This window comes from Cetorhinus maximus, chromosome 12, assembly GCF_964194155.1.
Source record: "Cetorhinus maximus chromosome 12, sCetMax3.hap1.1, whole genome shotgun sequence".
Taxonomy (NCBI): Eukaryota; Metazoa; Chordata; class Chondrichthyes; order Lamniformes; family Cetorhinidae; genus Cetorhinus; species Cetorhinus maximus.
The window spans coordinates 47,049,910-47,072,244 of NC_135890.1; the positions used below are offsets into that span (position 1 = coordinate 47,049,910).

The window sequence follows — 22,335 nt, forward strand, 5'->3', positions numbered from 1 at the left end:
GCGGGGAGGCTGCAGAAGGATTTGGACAGGTTAGGAGAATGGGCAAAGAAGTGGCAGATAGAATACAACGTGGGGAAGTGTGAGGTCATGCACTTTGGTAGGAAGAATAGAGGCATATTTTCTAAATGGGGAGAGAATTCAGAAATCTGGAGTGCAAAGGGACTTGGGAGTCCTAGTCCAGGATTCTCTTAAGGTTAACTTGCAGGTTGAGTCGGTAGTTAGGAAGGCAAATGCAATGTTGGCATTTATTTCGAGAGGACTAGAATATAAAAGTAGGGACGTGCTGCTGAGGCTTTATAAGGCTCTGGTCAGACCCCATTTAGAATATTGTGAGCAATTTTGGGCCCCGTATCTCAGAAAGGATGTGCTGGCCCTGGAGAGGGTCCAGAGGAGGTTCACGAGAATGATCCCAGGAATGAAAGGCTTAACATATGAAGAGTGTTTGAGGACTCTGGGTCTATACTCGATGGAGTTTAGAAAGATGAGGGGGGATCTGATTGAAACTTACAGAATACTGAAAGGCCTGGATAGAGTGGACGTGGGGAAGATGTTTTCATTAGTAGGAGAGACTAGGACCCGAGGGCACAGCCTAAGAGTAAAAGGAAGACCTTTTAGAACAGAGATGAGGAGAAACTTCTTTAGCCAGAGAGTGGTGAATCTATGGAATTCATTGCCACAGAAGGCTGTGGAGGCCAGGTCATTGAGTGTATTTAAGACCGAGATAGATAGGTTCTTGATTGGTAAGGGGATCAAAGGTTACGGCGAGAAGGCGGGAGAATGGGGTTGAGAAACTTATCAGCCATAATTGAATGGCGGAGAAGACTTGATGGGCCGAATGGCCTAATTTCTGCTCCTATGTCTTATGGTCTTCTGGTCTTATGGGCAGTATCATATTCACTGCCTGCCTTACTCCCAGCCCAATATCCATTTCCACTGCTCTCAGTAAGGCTGAATATCAAGTGGGGTGTGTAAGGGGTGGCCATGCATCACTGCCCACTTAACCTTACTGAGACAAATGTATACTCCCAATAATTTAATTATCCTTTCTTTCTGTTCAAAGCATCTGTAATTTCTGTACTTTTTGTATTTCTGGAAGCTCAGAGCAATCAAACTAAAAGCTCAGTCGCACAAGAATGGTTGTTCATTGGATTAAAGCCAAATATTCTGTTCTCTTAATTTTCTTTCTTAATGACAGCTCATGTAATTCAGAACAGGAGAAAAACTCTAGATCCCAGTAGTCACAGCAGACATGGCTATTATTACTCTTTACCAGATTCCCATCCCTTTAACATTATTGCGTGAAATTTCCTCAGTAGTTATCTGGATTGGCTGTAACTTCGCTGGAAAATAGGTGGGAATATTGGATACACCACATGCATGGATTTTTCACTAATTCCCCGCTGAGGTTTCTCTGACTGATCAGGAATAGTCCCACAGAATCTCCTCTAATTATTACGCTTAACATTCAGAAGAAACTATACTCCTTAGACTTTTCTGGGATTTTCCGTGCCTGCCGGTGTCAGGCGTGTCTGGTGGTGTGAGCGGACAATATGACGCGATAGTTTTCGCGATGGGGTGAGACCAGTTTGCGGTTGTCCGCTTAGCCCGCCGATGGAGGGCCACGTTCCCCACCATCGGACATCGGGAGCCCCATTGTAATACATCAGCACATCATTATATGGCCAGCTCGCTGGACTCATCCCCCAACACCCCCTGCCCCCGCTGGATTGTCTGTCCACGTTGGCGGGAAAACACACCAATGTATTTCACAACAACACATAAGTGACGTGCACCCGGCGGTCTGCACTTCACTCGGGACTTCAAGGTTTGTTTGCCTACCTTGCTTTGGTCAGCACTTGCAGTCAACTGCTCCAGGCTTCACAGACAGCACCATATCACTTTTAGGGGGGCTCACGGGTAGGTGTCTACCTACCAGATCAGCCATATGTGGGTGGCTTTTTACTGGCTGCAGGGCTAGGGCTTGCTTTGGGAAGGGGGAGAAGTGGCCTCAGGCAAGGGAAGAGGCTGCAGGATGAGAGCTGTACAGGAGAAGGAGGGTATCCCAGGGTGTGTGTGTGAGGGTACATGTTGATCTGTGCAAGTGGCCTCAAGATGGTGAGGGCTGAGGAGGCAGTCTCCAGAGGAGATGAGGCCAGATAAATATGTGAGGGTATGTGTGAGAGTGAGTGGTGATGTCCCTTGAGCTGGCAGTGTGTGAGATGCCAGTGAATGTGTGATGGGCTTGAGTGTGTGAGTTTAGAGTGATGGGATGGTTGCCATACCATGGTGGCACAGATGTGATCATTCAACCTCTATCTGCATTGGATGGCCAACCTCTTCTGTGCAGCATTAGCACCAACCACCACTGCCACCACCTGTCATGTTAGATTGGTGATGCCGCTGCCCAACCATTGGCCAGAGCCGGGGCAGAAGACATCGCAGTGGGCCTCGACGGCATCCAAAAGGCATTCCAGTGATACGTCATTAAACCTGGGGGCTGCAGTCTTTTTGCCTTTTGTGGACATCTTCTCTGCAGTAATCCTGGGCTGGAAGCACTGAGAGGTGTGCGCGCAGCTGGACTTTAAATATGGTGCCCGGCGTGATGAAGCGACGAGGTGATGGAGTGGTGGACGAATGAGAGCCCGCCTGCCATGGAAACAGCGTGTTTCTCGGGAACGTATAAGTAATGTGGCTGGTTTGGGACAACACGACGTAAAAACCCGTCGTCACGGACGGCACTCAACTAGCTGAAACTTACCGTCCTTTAAAAAAGGCCACGTAGAAAATAGGGGCATAAGAATTGACAAATTTTAATAGGAATGCTTTCAAAATTAATCTCTCTTCAAAGATCTTCTCTGTTTTGGGAACTTCTGCAAAAAAAAACATAAAGAACAACTCTAAGTATATTTGTCATTTAAACCAGAAACATTAATATAAATAAAAGTATGTGTAAAAACCATCAAAGTTTCCTTTATTAGCTTGTCAAGCTTCACAGCATTCTCTCGATGAAAGTTGAGTAATAAGCACAGGAAGACCTTGGAAATACTTTGCTCATGCCTGAGCAAGCATTCTTACTATTGCACAATGCTAAGCAGAGGTAGCCACCACCCCCAGTATTGTTCAGTAACAAACAAGTTATGCAGAAATTTTCATAACCCCGCTCACACAATTAGTAATAACATCTCAATGGCTTTCTTCGTGTAGCCACCACCCTGAAAAACACTCTATAAACACAGAAAACAAAGAGTGAGCTTGCATTTAGCTTCTGACAGGAACTGAATGCCCAGGTGAAGTTGTTAGGCTTGTATATGGATTCTGCAGAGAACTCTGGAACAAAGATAACTGAACTCAGCCGAGTAGTTGCAGAGCTGAATGAAAAGATTAATAGACTCAGAAAAGAACTGAAAAATAATAGAGTTAACAAATAGTTAGCTAAAATTGTGGAAATTAGGGTTCCATTTTAGAAATGTCAACTTCCAGGAAGAACATGGCGGACTCCAAGGGAAAAGAAAACCTCAGTTCACTCTAGGAATGAATGGAGTGAACATTCCCTCTGGAAGTAACAGAACAAAGATGGGTTGTCGATAAAGAGAAACACAACTCTAAGGAGCACAAAAAGCGAATCAGATGGAGAAACCCAAGTACCAGAAACATCGAATACTACAATTTCAACTTCAAACCAACAAAACCTGCCCAAAGCAACTAGACTACCACTCCTCCAAATGTGACAAGAATGAGATCTGGAAGAATCGTAAAGCCTCCAAGCTGTCTGAATTTGTACAGTCAGAGACTTGGGCTGGGGTGGGGGTGGGTGTGTGGGGGTGGTGGTGGAAGAAGAGGTAGCATGGAAATGAAGATTGTATTGCAAATATATTTGGGTAAAGACTTCGGGGAGGTGTAATATAAGGGTGTTTAGTTCAGTAATGGTTAACATGGGACTGGGGAAACAATACTGTCCACATTATGATGTAGAGAGTCACATGATGGTAGACTGTGCACAGAGAGAGCCTGAGAGAAATTGGCATGAAGATAGCAACTAGTCAGGGCTATACCTCGAAGATATGTATATAGTTATGTGTAAACACTAAACAATTATATTCAACCATACAAGCTCCAGACCTCTTAGTGAGACACTAAACAACCTTACAACATTCAGAACATCCTAATATCCTTCACAACCTATGGATAATTACTTGGGCGCATAGAAAGAGACACTTGTTGACGTTGGTGTTGGGCTGTATAGTTAGAAGCTATACACTTGTGGTATTTCACTTTTCAAATACATCTAAAATGAGTAAAGATTCTGGTCTCCCCCTTCACCAACTGGCTGTCAGGAGTTTAACAAGGGAAAGTTCACTCGAACCACTCTCCCAGCAGGGAGTTTAATTCCATTAATATAGCATTGAATCTTTAGCTCTCCACTGGAAGCTTACCGCTACCTTGTAACACAGGCTTACCCATTTTAGTCAACCACTCAGCCACAGCGCCATAGATCTCATCCAGGATGATGATCACCAGAAGGTTAATGATCACAGCTGTTGCAGTTACTGTCACCCGGATGTTTGACTTTGTGCTCTCATTTGTACTCATCGCCATGGCCGCTGCTAAGGAGATTCTATATATGATCACTCCAAAGACAGCAGAAAATGTTAAGCCAATCTGCAGAGAAGAAACCACTTTAGGGTTAGCTGCATTCACAAATCTCTATGCGATAATTGCCATTAATAACATAGGCTTTGGGTTGCTTTTCATTTCAAACATTTTTCAAAAGGCAAAAATCAGTTTATTTACAAAGAAAAGTTATTGTGTTCAAAATCGACATTGCAAGCAGGAAATGTCTGCTGTCAATCTTCTTCAAGAATGCTGATTGGTCTGTGGGAATCATGTGATCGCTAGAGCATTTTTGCAAGAAAACATGCTCAACTGTCATTGGCAGTTTTGAATTTTGTGGTTAGCGGGGCATATTTCTAAATTTCTCTCTCTTTTATATATTGTGGGGATTATTTAAAAGGAACAGGTTTAGATTTTATAGGTGATATTGAGATAAATAACTTCAATATGTAGAGTCTCCAGATTACTGATCCATTGCCCTCAATCACATCACCTCCCATCCTTAACTAGAATAAACAAACCTACCATGAACAGAATTGACACAAAATTCCCCAGGTAGCCAGGAACTCGATCCCTCCAGGTTAGCTTTTCATTTTCTGCCTGCACAGTGAAGAAATAAAGCAATCATTTAGTATTGAACACACATGGGGCCGAGATTGAGAGGCTATGCTGCTGGCTAGGGGGTCATGTTAAGGGTGATTATGGATACCATGTGAGGGTTACAGTGGCATAGCTCCTCCAACTCACACTCACATCTGAGAAAGACTACACACTGCCAGCAGTGCTGCATAATTTCTGCCCTCGGCTGAATTAAGAAATTATGTGACAATTATTTTTTCAAGCAAAGTCTGAGGAGACTAATTGCTGAGCTTCCCCTGAATGGCTACATCTATCATTGTCTGCCAGGGTGCATTTAACACTAATTATCTGTTGTCTATAGCTGTCTATCTTTGCATTTCTAACTATCTGTGGGTCTATCATTGTCTGTCCGCTTATCACTGACCACCTGTGTACCCATCACTGTCTTTAATAAATTTTAATAACTAGCATATTAATTAACTATATTAAAACCAATATTAATTAACTATATCAAAACCATGCAGATAACACGAAAACATGGGAAAAAAGAATAAAGTTTATTATCACAAAGGTAGCATAACATTAGAGCGAGTATCGCAACAGCTATTATTTCATCACGATAGAGGATTTCTCTGTCTCTAGTTATCTCCGCCATATCTCCTTCCTTCAAATATCTTCCACTATCTATCTTTTCAATCTAGCTTTCAGCTACCTCTCCTCTCACATGATGGCTTATGCGTTATCTGTATTTTTATTTGCACTGTAAAACATCAGGCAATTTTGAAATGTTAAAAGGTACCATATAAATGAAAGTAATTGTTGTGGTGGCAGCATGGTCGGGCATCTTGACTGTGGTATGAAGATTAGAGGTGAAGGACAGGGAGCAGAAAGGTGAAGAAGCAATCAGAATATGAAAGAACAGTAACATTTCAATTTAAGAATCTCGTTACAGGGATGTGGACAAGGACAAAAAGAAAGTGCCAGGCAGAAAGAGATATAGAAAGGGACATATGTAGATTGAGACTGACAGGTAACAGACAAAGAGGGAAAGTTTGTACCAGCGTAGACAAGCCGACCGACAGCATGCCTGATGGAATTTTAATTACACAGGTTGTTATACACTGAGAGAATGTGGCTTCTGTAATTCCAGAAGCCTTTAGCAGCCAAATCCCATTGATGTTTAACTTTGATCTGAAAGACTCGTTAGTCCAAAAGCTTTCCTCGTTTTTCCTTTCCTTTTCAGCGTACCACTAAGAATTACAGGATATTTATGAAGGAACATATTTGTATTATTTTTCCAGACACTACACAATAATAACTCAAAAACGTTGAGTATTCACATGCTTATACAAAGGAAGATTGCAACAATTTGGTTCTTGGTTGAATTTGTTTAATACATTTGTACAATGCTCTCAGCAGAAAATCATAAACGACTCGACGCCAAGCAAAAGGTTTTGACTGTCCTTCTGCTTATCTCATTTTAAAGTCACTTGCCTGAAAGGAAGCTGTAAAGTCAGGCAAAATTAAAAATCAAAGCAACTGAAATAATATCCTTTGGTTAAATAAATAACGAGTCACTTTCCCTGCTCTTCACTCAGGAGTACAGCTGTTCTCACACATAAACATAACCAGGGTTAGTCTTGGTCTCTCGGCCATGTAAAAACCTCAGGGCAGAATTGTCCCAGATTTGCACTAAGTGCGGTAGCGGGCGGGGAAAATGACTTTTTACCCGTCTGCCACAATGTCGGTTTTTCACGCCTCATCATCCCAAACCCGCTGCATTACTTACTTATCCCAGGATACACACCGTTTCCATGGCGGGCAGGCTCTCATTTGCCCGCCACGCCATCACCTCGCCATTTCTTCACACCAGACACCACATGTAAAGTGCAGCCACGCTCAGTGCTTCTAGCCCAGGGCCACAGCAAAGAAGACTTGGCCCCAAAAGCAAGAAGACTGCAGCCTTTGAGAACCTTTTGGACGTCGTGGAGGCCGCTGTGATGTCCTCTACCCCCGCTCTGGCCGCAGGAGGGGCAGCTACATTACCACTCCAGCTTGGTAGGCGATGGCACTGGTGATCAGTGTCAATGCTGCACAGAAGAGGTTGGCCATTCAATGCAGATAGAGGGTGAATGATCTCATCCGTGCCACCAGGGTATGGCAAACATCCCATCACTCTAAACTCACACACTCAAACCCATCACACATTCACTGGCATCTCACTCACTGCCGGTTCAAAGGTCATCACTGCTCACTCTCTCACACATACCCTCACATTTCCATCTGGCCTCATCTCCCCTGGAGACTGCCTCCTCAGCCCTCACCATCTTGAGGCCATTTGCACAGACCAACATGTGCCCCCACACACACACCCTGGGATACCCTCCTTCCCCAGTACAGCTCTCGTCCTGCAGCCTCTTCCCTTGCCTGAGGCCGCTTCTCCCCCTTCCCCAAGCAAGACCTTGCCCTGAAGCCATTGAAAAGCCACCAACATATGACTCATCTGGTAGGTTGAGACCTACCCGTGAGCCCCCCTAAAAGTGATGTGGTGCTGTCTGTGAAGCCTGGCGTTGATGATTGCAAGTGCTGACCGAAGCAAGGTAGGCAAACAAACCTTGAAGTCCCGGGCCAAGTGCACGCCTTATATATGCTGTTGTGAAACATGTCTGTGTGTTTTCCCGCCGACATGGGCAGACAATCCAGTGCAGGGGAGGATGAGAGAATGAGTCCGGCAGGCTGGCCTTATAAAGATATGCTGATGTATTATAATATGATTCCTGATGTCTGATAGTGGGCAATGCAGCCCCCCATTGGCAGGCAGAGCGGACAAGTGCAAACTGGTTTCACAACGTCGTGAAACCGATTTTTGGCCTTCTCGCCATATTGTCCGCTCATGCCACTAAATACGCCCGATGCCGGTGGGCACAGAAAATCCCGGCTTCAACATTACACCACTGCAGCCACTGTCAGCATTGAGTATTTTTTGCATTGAGTAAAGCACAGCCTCAATGACAAGGTAATTCCTTGGAACAACTATTAATGGGCTGCTGCTGCCTTTGATCAAATAGCTTCCAGTACAGGGGAATAAATTCAAAGCTGGTTTTATAAAATCACACAGCAGAGAAAGAAAGGCCTTTCAGGTTCATTGTGTCTGTACTGGCTCTTTTAAAGAGCTCTCCAATTAGTCCCACTCACTTGCTCTTTCTCCATAGCCCAGAAAATCTTTCCTTTTGATGTATTATAAGGACGGTTGTAACTTGGGTATATAACTGTATATGGGATAGAAGGCAAAGAGTAGGGGTGAGCGGACATTTTTCTGACTAGAGGGAAGCATGCAGTGGGATTAGGACCATTACTGTTCTTGTTATACTGTTTGTATAAGTTTACGCATGATATAAAACATGGCAATATTGTAAATATTGGGCAGGACAGACGTTAGAATGATGCCGACGGATTGGTGAAATGGACAGACACAAGGCAGGTACAGTTAAAGTGGGTAAGAATGAGCTGGCGCACCTGAGCGAAAACAACAAGGAGGCTGTATAATCTATATGGTACTATTTGGAGGGGACGGGGTGCAAGAGTAGAGTGACTTGGAGGTGTATACTTACAAATCCTTGAAGGCGGCAGGTCAAGTTGATGAGGCAATTAAGTAAATATATGGGACAAATGGCGTTGTAAACAGGGGCACTGAATACAAAAACGAGAAAGTCATGCTGAACTTTTACCATCTCCGGTTAGGCCTCAGCTGCAATATTGCATACAATTCTGAGCACGACACTGTAGGGAGGGTGTCAAGGCCTTGGAGAGGGCACAGAGGAGGGTTCCAAGGAGGTGCCAGGGATGAGGGCTTTCAGATATGTGGAGAGGCTGGAGAAGCTGGGATTTTCCTCCTTAGAGCAGAGAAGTTTAAGAGAGGCACATTAGAGGTATTTCAAGTTATGAAGGATTTTGATCGAGCAAAGAGGAAGAAAGTGGGTGGAATTTTATGACTCACCCGCCAGCGGGTTTGAAAGTTGGGGGGGATGGGGTCAGGGTCATAAAATGGAGTGCATGGCCTGGCTGCCACCTACTCGCCCACCCCCAACCTATTCTCCATTTCACGGGGGATGTTGGAGGGCGTCAGGCAGCCCGCCCACCCTTGGGTCTATTGAGGCCCTTAAGTGGCCACTTAAGTGCCTCATCCCACCCGCACCACCATTTTATCCATGGCAGGGGGAGGCCCTGAGTGGGACAGAAGTCTCTCCCTTAGCCAATTAACACCCAGGCAAATATTAAATGGCTGCAGAGCAGCGGGTGTCGGCGGGGATACTCTTCCTACCGGCTCGTCATCCAAAAATTCCTGACCATTGTTTCCTCTGACATGTAGGTCAATAACCAGATTTAAAATAACTGGGAAAGGAACCGGACAGGGAATGATGAGAAATGGCTTCACATACAGTCTGCACTGGAGGGCTGTGTTTGGCTGCAGTAGAGAGCTTCAGTTGGAGATTGGTGACAGAGGGAGTTTAAGTGTTAAATTAAGGGTTAAGTTCTAACTAAAGTCTAGTCTTTCTTTAATTTAGCAATTAACTATAAGTTGCTGTTAGGGTTAGAAGAAGGTGAGTTTTAAACTAGCCTTAAAACAGGGCTCATACAGGCTATCCTTGCAACTGCAACCAGTTAATTAGATAACTGGCTTAATCAGGTTTTCAGATGCTAGGTTTAGAGAGTATAAAAGTAGGATATCTTATAGTGCTGACTTTGTCTGCACAGGAGTGCTGTGTTTGGCTGCAGTAGAGAGCTTCAGTTGAAGATTGGTGACTGAGGGAGTTTTACAGTTTAAAACAGTGAGAGGAGAGCTGGGATTTTCACAAATTGAAACAACGAGAGGAGAGCCGAGAGCTTTACAGTTTAAACCAGCGAGAGGAGAGCCAGGAGCACACGGAGAGCGGACCTGCATGAGAAGGGCAATGGCGGCAGAAGATAAAAACCAGTGATAGAGAGCCCCTTCAACCTGTGTCTACCTGTCAGAGCCAGTGTGTGAAGTCACACAAAAACAAGTAGGTGATTGGTGGGTAACTCTTCCGTGTCTCTTTTGATTGGCCAAGTGGTTTAAATCAGGAAGTGTTATTACAGCTGAACAGTACAGTTAAGAAATTCACTTTTAAAACATTTAACATCCTAATTAGCTAATTAAATAGAATAGAGATGGCTGGGCAGACAATGTGTTGCAGCTGAAGTATGTGGGAGCTGATGGACACCGGTGCGATCCACGGCGACCACATCTGCAGCAAGTGTTGGCTGCTCGAGGAACTTCGGCTCAGAGTTGATGAGCTGGAGTCTGAGCTGGGGACACTGCAACACATCAGGGAGGGGGAGAGTTACCTGGGCACTGTGTTTCAGGAGACAGTCACACCCCTTAGGTTAATTACATCAAATTTGGTCCGTGGTCAGGAACAGGAGGGTGTGCCTGTGAGTGTGGCAGGTATGGGGATCCAGAATTTAGCTTTGGAGGAGCCTCAGCTACTGCCCTGTCCAGTAGGTACGAGGCTCTTGCTCCCAGTGTGGACAAGGGCACAGACTGCAGGCAGGATGAGCAAACTGACCACAGCACCGTGGTACAGAGCGCCATTCAAGTGTGGGGAGAAAAGAGAAATGTAGCAATAATAGGGGATAGCATAGTTAGGGGAATAGGTGCTGTCGTAGGCAGCAAAGACCGAGAGAACCGAAGGCTATGTTGCCTACCTGGTGCCAAGGTTAAGAACATCTCTTCTAGGCTGGAGAGGAACTTGGAGTGGGAGGGGAAGGATCCAGTTGGCATGGTCCACGTAGGTACCAACGACATAGGTAGGACTACGAAAGAGGCTCTGCTGATGGACAACAAGCAGCTCAGGGCTACATTAAAAAGCAGAACCACAAAGGTAATAATCTCCGGATTGCTACCTGAGCCACGTGCAAATTGGTGTAGAGTAAATAAGATTAGAGAGGTAAATGCATGGCTCAAAAATTGGTGTGGGAGAAATGGGTTCCGATTCATGGGGCACTGGCACCAGTACTGGGGGAGGAGAGAGCTGTTCCATTGGGACAGGCTTCATTTGAACCATGCTGGGATCAGTGTCCTGGCAAATCGTATAACTAGGGTTGTAGATAGGACTTTAAACTAATTAGTAGGGGGGAGGGTTCAATTGAAGGGAAGTTTAGAAAATCAAAAATAAGTGAAGGAACAGAGGTGCAGGGTGGTGAAGAGGTGAACGATAATCAAAGTGTGACAGGAAGGGGCAGAAAATATAAGCAGAAGAGTGCAGCAGAAATTAGAACCAGAGTGAGAAATAATGGTAAAATGTCAAAGCTTGAGGATCTTTATCTGAATGCACGCAGCATTTGTAACAAGATAGATGAGTTGATGGCACAAACAGAAATAAATGGATATGACTTGATAGCTAATACAGAGACATATTTGCAGGGAGACCAAGACTGGGAACTCAATATTCAAGGGTATTCAACGTTCTGGAAAAATGGGCAAAAAGGAAAAGGAGGTGGGGTAGCTTTGTTAATAAAGTAAGGTATCAGTGCAATGGTGAGTAGTGAATTAGGTACAATGGAAGCTGATGTGGAATCAGCTTGTGTGGAAATAAGGAATAGCAAGGGGAAGACGTTATAGGTGGGAGTCATCTATAGTCCCCCAAGGAGTTGCCTCACTGTAGGACAAAGTGTAAATTGGGAAATAATGGAGGCGTGTAATAAGGGTGTTACAATTGTCATGGGTGATTTTAATCAGCATATTGATTGGACAAATCAGCTTGGCAGTGGTAACATGGAAGACGAATTTGTGGAGTGCACCAGGGATTGTTACTTGGAGTAATACGTTGCAGAACCTACCTGAGAACAAGCTATTTTAGATCTAGTAATGTATAATGAGGTGGAATTAATAAGAGATCGTAGTTTAGGGTCCTCTAGGGTGTAGTGATCACAACATGATAGAATTTCAAATTCAGTTTGAGGGCGAGCAACTTGGATCTCAAACCAGTGTCCTCAGCTTAAATAAGGGCAATCACAGAGGTATGAAGAAAGAGTTGTCTAAAGCGGGCTGGGAAAATAGACTGAGGGGAAGGTCAGAGAATGAGCAGTGGTGGACATTTAAGCAGATATTTCATAACGCTCAGCAAAAATTTATCCCGGTCAAAAAGAAGAACTCGATGAGAAGGATGAACCACCCGTGGTTAACAAAGGTGGGCAAAGAGAGGATCCAATCAAAATCCAAGGCATACAAAATGGCAAAAACAAATGGTAGGCCAGAGGATTGGGAATTTTTTAGGAACCCAGCAGCGGATGACTAAAAGGCTAATAAAGAGGGAGAAAATTGATTATGAAATTAAATTTGTAAGAAATATAAAACCAAACAGCAAGAGCTTCTACGGTATATAAAAGAGAGTGGATAAAGAGAGTGTGGGACACTTGGAGGATGTTACTGGAGAATTGATGATGGAAAACAGGGAAATGGCAGATAAGTTAAACCAACATTTTGCATTGGTCTTCACGGTGGAGGACACTAGAAACATTCCAAAGATACCAGATAAGCAAGGAGCTAATGAGAGGAAAGAACTTGTAACATTCTCTATCTCGAGGGACAAAGTATTTGACAAACTAATGGGACTAAGGCAGACAAGTTGCCAGGAACTGATGGCCTGCATCCAAGGGTTTTAAAGGAAGTGACTGCAGAGATAGTCGAGGCATTGGTCGAAATATTCCAGAACTCACTGGATTCCGGGAGGGTCCCAGCAGATTGGGAAACCGCTAATGTGACGCCCATGTTCAAGAAGGGAGGAAGGCAAAAAGCAGGAAAATTTAGGCCAGTCAGCCTAAAATCTGCCATTGGGAAAATGCTAGAGTCCATTATTAAGGAAGAAATAGCAGGACGTTTAGAAAAGCTTAAAACAATCAAACAGAGTCAACATGGTTTTGTGAAAGGAAAATCATGTTTGACAAATTTGCTAGAGTTCTTCGAAGATATAAAAAGCAGAGTTGATAAAGGGGAACCAGTAGATGCAGTGTATTTGGATTTCCAGAAGGCATTCAATAAAGTGCCACATAAAATGTTATTACACAAGATAAGAGCTCAATGTATTGGGGGTAATGTATTAGCACGGATTGATGATTGGTTAACACATAGAAGACAGAGTCGGGATTAATGGGTCTTTTTCAGGCTGGAAGGACATAACTAGTAGAGTGCCACAAGGATCAGTCCTAAGGCCTCAATTATTTACTATCTATATTAGTGACATGGAGGAGGGGGCAGAATGTAATGTATCCAAATTTGCTGACGATACAAAAATAAGTGGAAGGGCATGTTGTGATGAGAACATAAGGAATCTGCAAAGGCATATAGACAGGTTGAGTGAATGGGCAAAAACTTGGCAGATGGAGTTTAATGTAGGAAAGTGTGAGGTCATGCACTTTGGTAGGAAAAATCAAAATGCATACACTATTATTTAAATAGAGAGAGACTCCAAAAAAGTGCAGCACAGAGGGATCTGGGTGTTCTTGTGCATGAAACACAAAAGGTTAGCATGCAGGTGCAGCTAGTAATTAAGAAGGCAAATGGAATTGTGGTCTGTATTACTAGGGGGTTGTAGTTTAAAAATAGGGAAGTCTTGTTACAACTGTACAGGGTGTTACTGAGGCTGCACCTGGAGTACTGTGTAGAGTTTTGACCCCTGTATTTAAGTAAGGATATACTGACATTGGAAGCAGTTCAAAGAGATTCACAAGGCTGATTCCTGAGATGAAGGGGTTGACTTATCAAGAATGGCTAAACAGGTTAGGCCTTTATTCATTAGAGTTTAGAAAAATGAGAGGTGATCTTATTGAAACATACAAGATTCTGAGGGGGCTTGACAGGGTAGATGTTGATAAGATGTTTCCACTAGTGGGGGTATCTCGAACTAGGGGACATAGTTACACAATAAAGGGACACACATTTAAAACTGAGATGTGAAGGAATTTCTTCTCTCAGAGGGTAGTGAATGTCTGGAATTCTCTACCTCAGAGTGTTGTGGAGGCGAGATCACTGAAAGTATTTAAAGAGGAGGTAGACAGATTTTTAAAATATCGGTGAGTTGAGGGCTATGAGGAGCAGGCACAAAAGAGGAGTTGAGGCCTGGGGCAGATCATCCATGATCTTATTGAATGGCGGGGCAGGCTTGAGGGGCCAAATGGCCTACTCCTGCTCCTATTTCTTATGTTCTTGTGTTCATACTGGGACGTTATGACCTGGAACACATGATCTGAAGCGATAGTGGAATCAGATTCCATAAAACTTTCAAAAAACAACTGAATATGTACTTGAGGAGGACTAATTTGCAGGGTGATGTGGGATAAAGGGGGTGGTGAGGTGTGAGGTTAATTTGGATTGCTCCTTCAAAGAACTGGCATAAGCACAATGGGCCGAACAGAATAGAATCTGTGTTATAAGATTCTAATTCTAAATAAATATCTAATTTTGATTTGTACCTCACCAAACCTAAAATCTTAAAGATTTTATAGCATAGGTGCTGCTTTTAATCCTCTCATGTACACTTAGTGGTTTATGACCCTTGCTCACTATTACTTTAACTCCCACTGAGTCTGTCTGAAAACAAATATGATCCTTAGTTTTCCTAAGCTGTTTCTCCCTGTTAGATATCTAATTTTGCCTTGTGGTCTGCCCTGCTCAGTCTCATTGTACATTTCCTTCTCCTGACGGTCTATCATTCTAAGGGTTTATTTGCTGTGAAGTGGAGCAGATGTTGGTTTAACATCTCATCTGGAAAATGGAATCTCAGCATTACAGCCCTCCCTTATTACTGCATTGTGTGTGCACATCCTGCAGTGGGGCATGTACCCATGACTTTCTGATGCTCCAATGAAATTAACACCAGATGAATTACCATCGGAATGCAGCTAGTGTTGTTTTTTGGAAAAACACAGCTGCCCATTTGCACCCAGCAAGATGCCACAAACAGCAAACATTTTGTTGGCATTGCTGTTTGAGGGGTGAACCTGAACACCCAGGCAGTTCCATTCTCTTCTTCAAATGGTGTCATGGGATCTCTTTCATCTCCCTAACTCCTCATCCAACAGATGGAGCCATTTACAATCCAGTGATCTGAAAGTAGCTGCTTTAAAAGCAGCTCAGTTTTGTTTTAAGTTGCTATACAAACAGCAATTTTTTGCACATGCACACTTCCTACTGGCAGGATCCATATAAAATGACATTCCCCACCCCCCCCCGCCTGCAGAAAGCAACCGCTGTGCAGCAAAACCCAGCTGGCTTAGGTTCTGAAATCATAATCTACTACATGAGACTCCATGAACTTGGGGGAGAGGGAGCTGGGTTAACATCCTGATGATTAATTATGATTCTATGATTTGTCAGTCACTGAGAAACTTCATGACAGAATAACCAAACCACAAACCAATACCATAAAGGCAAGTCTCACATCATTAATTTCACTGACATTCAACTGCCACTCGTGTGATTGTGGACCCAACATTAAGCCTTGTTTTAACTCTAGAAGTAAGGTGGAATGAGAACCCTGTTCCCAAGGAGTCTCACTCTGTGGTTTCATTCAAGTCCAGCGCTGACTGGGGATTCAGTCTCCACTTACATCGATTTTCCAAATCCATCGGTTTGAAAATCAAGAGCAGCACATGCCTGAATTTCCAAATGGCCATTTCTGATGGATGAGGCTACTGTTGAAAATATGGCCTCACAAAATGTCACACTTTGATTAAAATACAGACTGAAGACTTTTCCTTTGGTCTTTGTTCGAATTCCACTGCCAGCTCTTGGTGTTTGTAGTGTGTCATTCAGTCTCTGTGGAATGCTGGCAGACATAGCCAGGACTTGCAGTCAGTCGATGGCCTACAGAAACTGAATATGAAAGTATTATTCAATGAGCCAATTCATTGACACTGGACTTCATTGAAGCTGTCTTAATTGACCAGTACAAAAGCAGCTATTTTGTAACAGAAATGCTTCTCACTTCATCTATTCGAAGGAACTTGTGTGTCAGGGTGACACTGTTGCTTTATTGATGATTGCTTTGTGTATTGCCAATTCAAACAGACTCAAAAAGTCTGAACAGCAGGCTCACTGCAATATTCTGTTTGGAAATTGACAATTAGCTGTCAGGCCTTGTAAACATGAGCAATCCAGAAACTTTGAAGGTGTAGCAGACAGTACCAGAGAAACAACTGGGTTTCAAAACTGCCCCTGGAACACGTATTGAGAAGAACACCTACTCAATGCTGATTTGTTGCTGTTATTTGTTGAGTCTCACACACATGAATCCAGCATTGAAATATGGGAAATATGTTCTTCGACAATCTGTGCTCCCTTAAATCCTCAATAACTATTCAACCTTTATTCCCAGGGTAAATCTTTATATCCTGAATTAGAACAGAGACTAAGAACTAATCCTCTCATTGGGCACTCCAGTGAGGACATTCACAGAAAGTATTGGTCAGGAAATCATAGACCTACAGCTCTGAAAATCCAACCATTTAAATAAACAGGTGAAAAATGAGACCTGTAAGTTCCCAAACATAGAACATACAAAATAGGTGCAGAAGTAGGCCATTCAGCCTCTCAAGCCTGCTCCGCCATTCATGAAGATCATTACTGATCTGTTTCAAATTCCACATTCCCATCTACCCCTGATAACCTTTGATTTCCTTGCCTAACAAGAATCTATCTACTTCCGCCTTAAAAATATTCAATGGCCCCGCCCCCACCACCTTCTGAGGCAGAGAGTTCCAAAGTCGCACAACTCTCAGAGAAAAAAAATTCTCCTCATCTATATCAAAAAAGGGAAACCCCTAATTTTAAAATAGTGCCCCCTAGCTCTGGGCTCACCCACAAGAGGAAACATCCTTTCCACGTCCATCTTGTCAATACCGTTCAGGACCTTTATATACTTCAATCAAGTCACCCCTCACTCTTCTAAATTCCAGTGGGAGCAAGCCCAGTCTGTCTAATCTTTCTTCACAAGACAACCCGCTCATTCTGCATATCAATGTAGTAAACCTCCTCTGAAATGCCTCCAACATATTTATATCCTCCCTTAAATAAGGAGACCAAAACTGCACACAATATTCGAGATGTGGTCTTATCAATGCCCACCAACGTATAACTGAAGCATTAACATCCTCACTTTTACGTTCAATTCCTCACAACACTATGGGGAATCAGCTCAAAAGTCCCAAACAAGCCCTCGCTTTATTCCCCCATTAAGTGGTCACCCTTTATCGAACCAATTTTCTGTTGCTGGCTGTGATCTTTCTGCCTGAACTCTCAGAATATTAGGGTCAACCCTAATTCATAGTGAGCTCCTTATTTGGATGTCCCATGGGGACTTTACTCAATGAGCAAGGGTTGTGGGGGTAGGAAGAGGGAGGTGCAGTGGGATGGGGGAGGGGCTGTTCTGAACAATGGCCAGTGGGCTTACTTCATCAGATGCTAAGCAAAAGGATAGTTTCCCTCTTTAGCACCCTCCCTGCAGGACAGTGATGCAGACTGTATATGATGAAGTAACAGCAAGTGTCCATGTCGGCTCAAAATGTTCAGAGGACTTGGGAGCTGATTTGATATAAATCTGCCCATTAGGGAAATTGGGTAAGGTAAACACTTCCCAGCATTGCCCTATCCCAAGCAGATAGGCAAAACATGTATGTCACATAGGGCAGAATCTTGCCCTTGGATGGCGGGCGGGCCCCACCGGTTTAGCGGCGGGCGGGCAGCCGACCCCCGCCACTGAAACAGGGCCCGCCACCATTTTAAGTGGGCGGGCCAATTAAGGCCCGCCCAGCGGCATCCCTGACTGGAAGCGCTATGTGCTTCTTGTGCGGGGGAGGGGAGGGATACCCCAACTGTTAAAGTGCGCTCTTTCGCGCGCATGCACGTGAAAGACCACACTTCTCCTTGAGGCAAAGTCCTGTCTCAGGGAGATTACTGACAATGTCAAAAACATTAAAAATAGAAACATTAAAAAATTATTAACATGTCCCCCTCATGTGACAATGTCACACGAGATGGGACATGTTAATAAAGACCACGTAAACTTTATTAAATTTTTGAAACACGGACATGAAACTTCATCCCGCCAGTGGATGAAGTTTCATCAATAATCTGGAGCCCGCTGGGGCTCCTGGCCTGCCCGCCAGCCTTAAGGTTGGACGGGCAGGTCTTTAATTACTTTAAATAGCCTGTCAATCGCCTCAATTGGCCATTGACAGGTCGGCGGGCAGACAGCTGATTTCGCTGTGCGCCCACCTTCCTAAAAATTTAAATGGACCGGGATGACGTCGGGGGTTCCTCCTGACATCATCCCGCTTCATTTTCCCCTCGGCGAGCGGGCGCTGCCTCCAAATCGCCAAGGGGAAAATCCTGGCCATAGTGTTCCCTTCAACCTATTGCATCTTGACTGCAGCGGCTGGTGAAACACAGAGACAACCTTATAGCTCTTTCCAAGCAACACACTCATGGCCCAGACTGCAGTAACTCACAGTTACCAATGATAGCTTCACACGAGGATTATTGTCACACAAGCATTGTGGAGTCCTCAAAAAATGTTATTGGAGATGCCTTTTTTCAAATTTCTGGGGATTGAGAATACAGAAGACATGCAGGAGGCCTCACCCCAACCTCTGGATTGCCAATATCCTTTTCCCCTTCTTCCTTCTGAGCTACTTATTCACTTGTAACACCAAGTGCATTGCCATTGGAGCACTGCGTGCAGTGTGTCGCTAGGTTAATATCTTACAGTATGTTCCTCTTGAACTTGAATCAGGTTCTCCAAAAGCAGCCTGAGCTCCCAATGTAATGGAAACATCAGCTGATCCTCACAAGGAGGGCAAAGAACCAGGTGACCTGTCCAAGCAAAGGCTGCAGCAGTGCCAGTGCCTCTAGCTCTGCAGGATAACAGGGAAATGGAGCATAAGCTGCAGAGTGGACAAGCTTTGTGCATGGTGCCTGCAAGTGTCAGCTGCCTCAATGATGCTGAAAGCCACCTCCTCCAAAAGGCTCAGGAGTTGCAGGCATCCTTGTCCCATTCCAGTTCTGATCCTCCCGGCCATCTGCTCCCAATCTCTTCTGAGAGTGGTTCTTGGGGGGGGCCTCCTGGTGCCCTGTGGAATCATGGCATCTTTCCTCGTGTCCACCTCCACCACTAATGCCGCCAACGCCACATTGACGACCCTGAAACTCTCCTCTCTGCCCTGGTGTTCAATTTTCCATCTTTTAAATTCTAGCAATATTATTTGCCGCAGCTTCCCTTTAAGAAGAACAGTGTGCCTTTAAGAAAAGATTGTTGACTTCATCAGGTGCTCTCAGCACAACACTGTTTGGTCCTCTGCTGAGTCCAGAGGAAGCAGGGAGCAAGGAACCCATGCGACCCCCATCACATTCATGGTAATGAGGTGGGAGGATCAAGATTGTGTGCTGCCCAGCTCCCACAGAACCAATGGTGGCAGATAGTGAATCATAGCCCCAGAGTCCAAAAAACGGGGCAGATGAATTTTCAGCTCAAAACCTATAGGCTGAATCTTTCGGTTGGCATGCGGGGGCAGACCCGACACACCGACGTGTAAAATGACACGTGATGATGTCGGGCATATGTCCTGACGTCATCATGCGCCATCGCGATATTGCGTTCGGTGGGTGTGCGCCAGAGTTGGCTGCGCTCTTGCTGAAATGGTAACAGCCTAGTAAGGCCATTAAGAAAGTAATTAAACTAGTTAAGAACGCTGCCCGTCCAACCTTAAGGTTGGCGGGCAGCCGAAAAGCCCAAGCGGCATTCGCATTTTTCAGGAGACCTCATCCACAATAAATTAATTTTCCCACCTTTACAAACGTGTACCAACTCATGTGAACTATCACATGAGGGGGCATGTTTAAATAAACTTTCACATCATTTATCAAACTCTTTATTATCTATTCAATCTCCCCGAGACAGCTCCGTGCCTCAGGAAGATTGCTGCACTCTTTCACGTGCATGCAGAAGGAGCGCAGGCCCCGACTCTCCCTCCTCCCCCACCCCCACAGGGGTAATGCTGAGTGTTACCGGCCATGCGTTACGCTGGGCAGGCCTTAATTGGCCCGCCAACGTAAAATGGCTGCGTGCAGCCGATCGCGGGAACGGCTCTGTGCCCGCCCCTGCCCGCTCCCGCCCGCCATAGGAAAAATCCAGGCCTATGATGCTGATGCTTTTTATTGATAGAAGAACAGGGGGAGGAGAAGCGGGAAGAAGCAAGATCTGATTTAACAATTATTTCTAACTTTCTTTCCACTAAAAACCCTGCTCTTGCAAAATGAAAATTTCCCCATAATGAATTTATTCTTGGCTGTTATAGCACTTGTCAGGGATTCTCAGTTTAACAGCAGAGAGAAAACACACAAAGGAAGGGTTTTTTAAAAAAGTCATCACTGATTATACCGTGTTCAGAGCTGTCAACTGCTTACAAATGTAAGGAGAGAGACCTGAAATCAGAAAGAGTCAAGCTGGTTCATGCCTAGTCAAGAACCTGGAATTGTGATAATTTGTACGCATACATTGAAATGGATAACATTTATAAACCAGGAAAACAGTATTTGTCTCAAAGAGTAAAGGACAATCCCTCTGTTTGTAATAACATTGACTCATTGCCAATTCGAAAGGCATTTTTAAAGCACTTCCCTCATCAAAACCTATAACATGAACTCTTGTGAAAGAAGATGAAAGTTTAAAAAGAATTTATTGCACCTATGGCACAGAAGATGAGTTTGGCAGGGCATAAGGAAAAGCTGAAATGGGCCATAAAGGATCAGTGGAATGCAGCCATAGAATTGGATCAGAGATGGAGGGATAAATGCTCTGAGGTTAATTCAAGCTGTTGAGTTGGTTTATTTTTAAGCTTCTTAAGTGCTCACTAAAGCTGGAATGTAGTTCACCCCCAGGCTGGTTGGGAGTGGAATTTTCCAGCTCTGTCTCTGCCCTTGTTCTTATTTCCTATTGAGAAATATTTTGTTCATTTATCAGATCTCCGTTTAAATTGTGTTTTACACATCCTCAGGATGCGTCAAAGAGCTTTACAGTCAATGCAGTGCTTTTTGAAGTGTTGCCACACAGCAGCCAAATTGCGCACAGCAAGACTGTACAAACAATGAGATAGTGACCTGATAATCTGTTTTAGTGATGTTGGCTGAGGGATAAATATTGACCAGGAGACCGGGAAGAACTCCCTGTTCTTCTTCATAATAATGCCGTGTGATCTTTTCCTCCGCCTGAGCGAGCAAATGGGGTTTCAATGTTAATATCTCATTGGAAAGTGCAGCACTCTTCATTACTGCACTGGTGTGCCAGGCTAGTTTTTGTACTCAAGTCTCTAGAATGAGAACTAGAACTCCCATCCATCTGGTTCAGAGTTAAGAGTGCTATTGATGACTGATGGTGGACAACTTTATGGTGGGGCTAACAGTGACAATGGTGTTTCTAACATCAAGGAGCGAAAAGCTTAAGATTTATTTTTTCTTAACCAGGTTTAAGGTGTTAACTACCAATCGGACACTAATCTGAGAATTTGGATTGTGGGCAATCTAATAAAGTTTACTTTGGTTAGTTCCGTAGTGCATCTTGTCCAGAAAATTGAGATTCTGGAATAACTGTCATGTCTGCACTGGAATGGGGTTTAAAACTGATTGGTCAAAACTATTAAGTAGCAACTTCAGTGTCGAGGAATTCCCGTCCTTTTGTTGTATTCACTGAGGCGAACACACACTTCTGTTCATGCTGGAGAAAGTGCAGTCTTCTACTTCAAAGCATTACCCTACCACTGACACATTGCACTTCATACCTTAAATGTGTAGGAGACAGCATTGAGATCTGTTGGAGGCTTATGATTTACCGATGGGCTTTATAACAGAGCCAGGAAAATATCTGGCTCTTGGTTGCAAAAATCCATATGTTGGCCGGGATTTTCCGGTTCTGCCCATGGCAGGAATTGTCACAGGTGGGACGCAAAATTTGATAGACCAGCCAAAGGTCTGTCGACTGCGGGCGGGAATTTCTAGTCCTGCAGCAGGCAAGACTGGAAAATCCTGGCCATTATCTATTTCAACAGAAATTTGTATCTGTTCCAGGAATGCAA

At 44.2% G+C, this 22,335-nt stretch overlaps 1 protein-coding gene across 3 annotated transcripts in view; it reads right to left on the reverse strand.

The window, feature by feature from the left end:
* The window catches only part of LOC144687415 (anoctamin-1-like), a 173,355-nt gene that overhangs the window by 39,799 nt on the left and 111,221 nt on the right, over positions 1-22,335 (reverse strand). For all 3 annotated transcript variants that reach the window (XM_078553538.1, XM_078553535.1, XM_078553537.1), the window contains 3 exons: positions 5,137-5,211; positions 4,458-4,659; positions 2,759-2,870 (listed from right to left, as the gene is read on the reverse strand). In XM_078553538.1, coding sequence (XP_078409664.1) covers positions 2,759-2,870; positions 4,458-4,659; positions 5,137-5,211 — 389 coding nt within the window. The remainder of the gene's footprint in view (positions 1-2,758; positions 2,871-4,457; positions 4,660-5,136; positions 5,212-22,335) is intronic.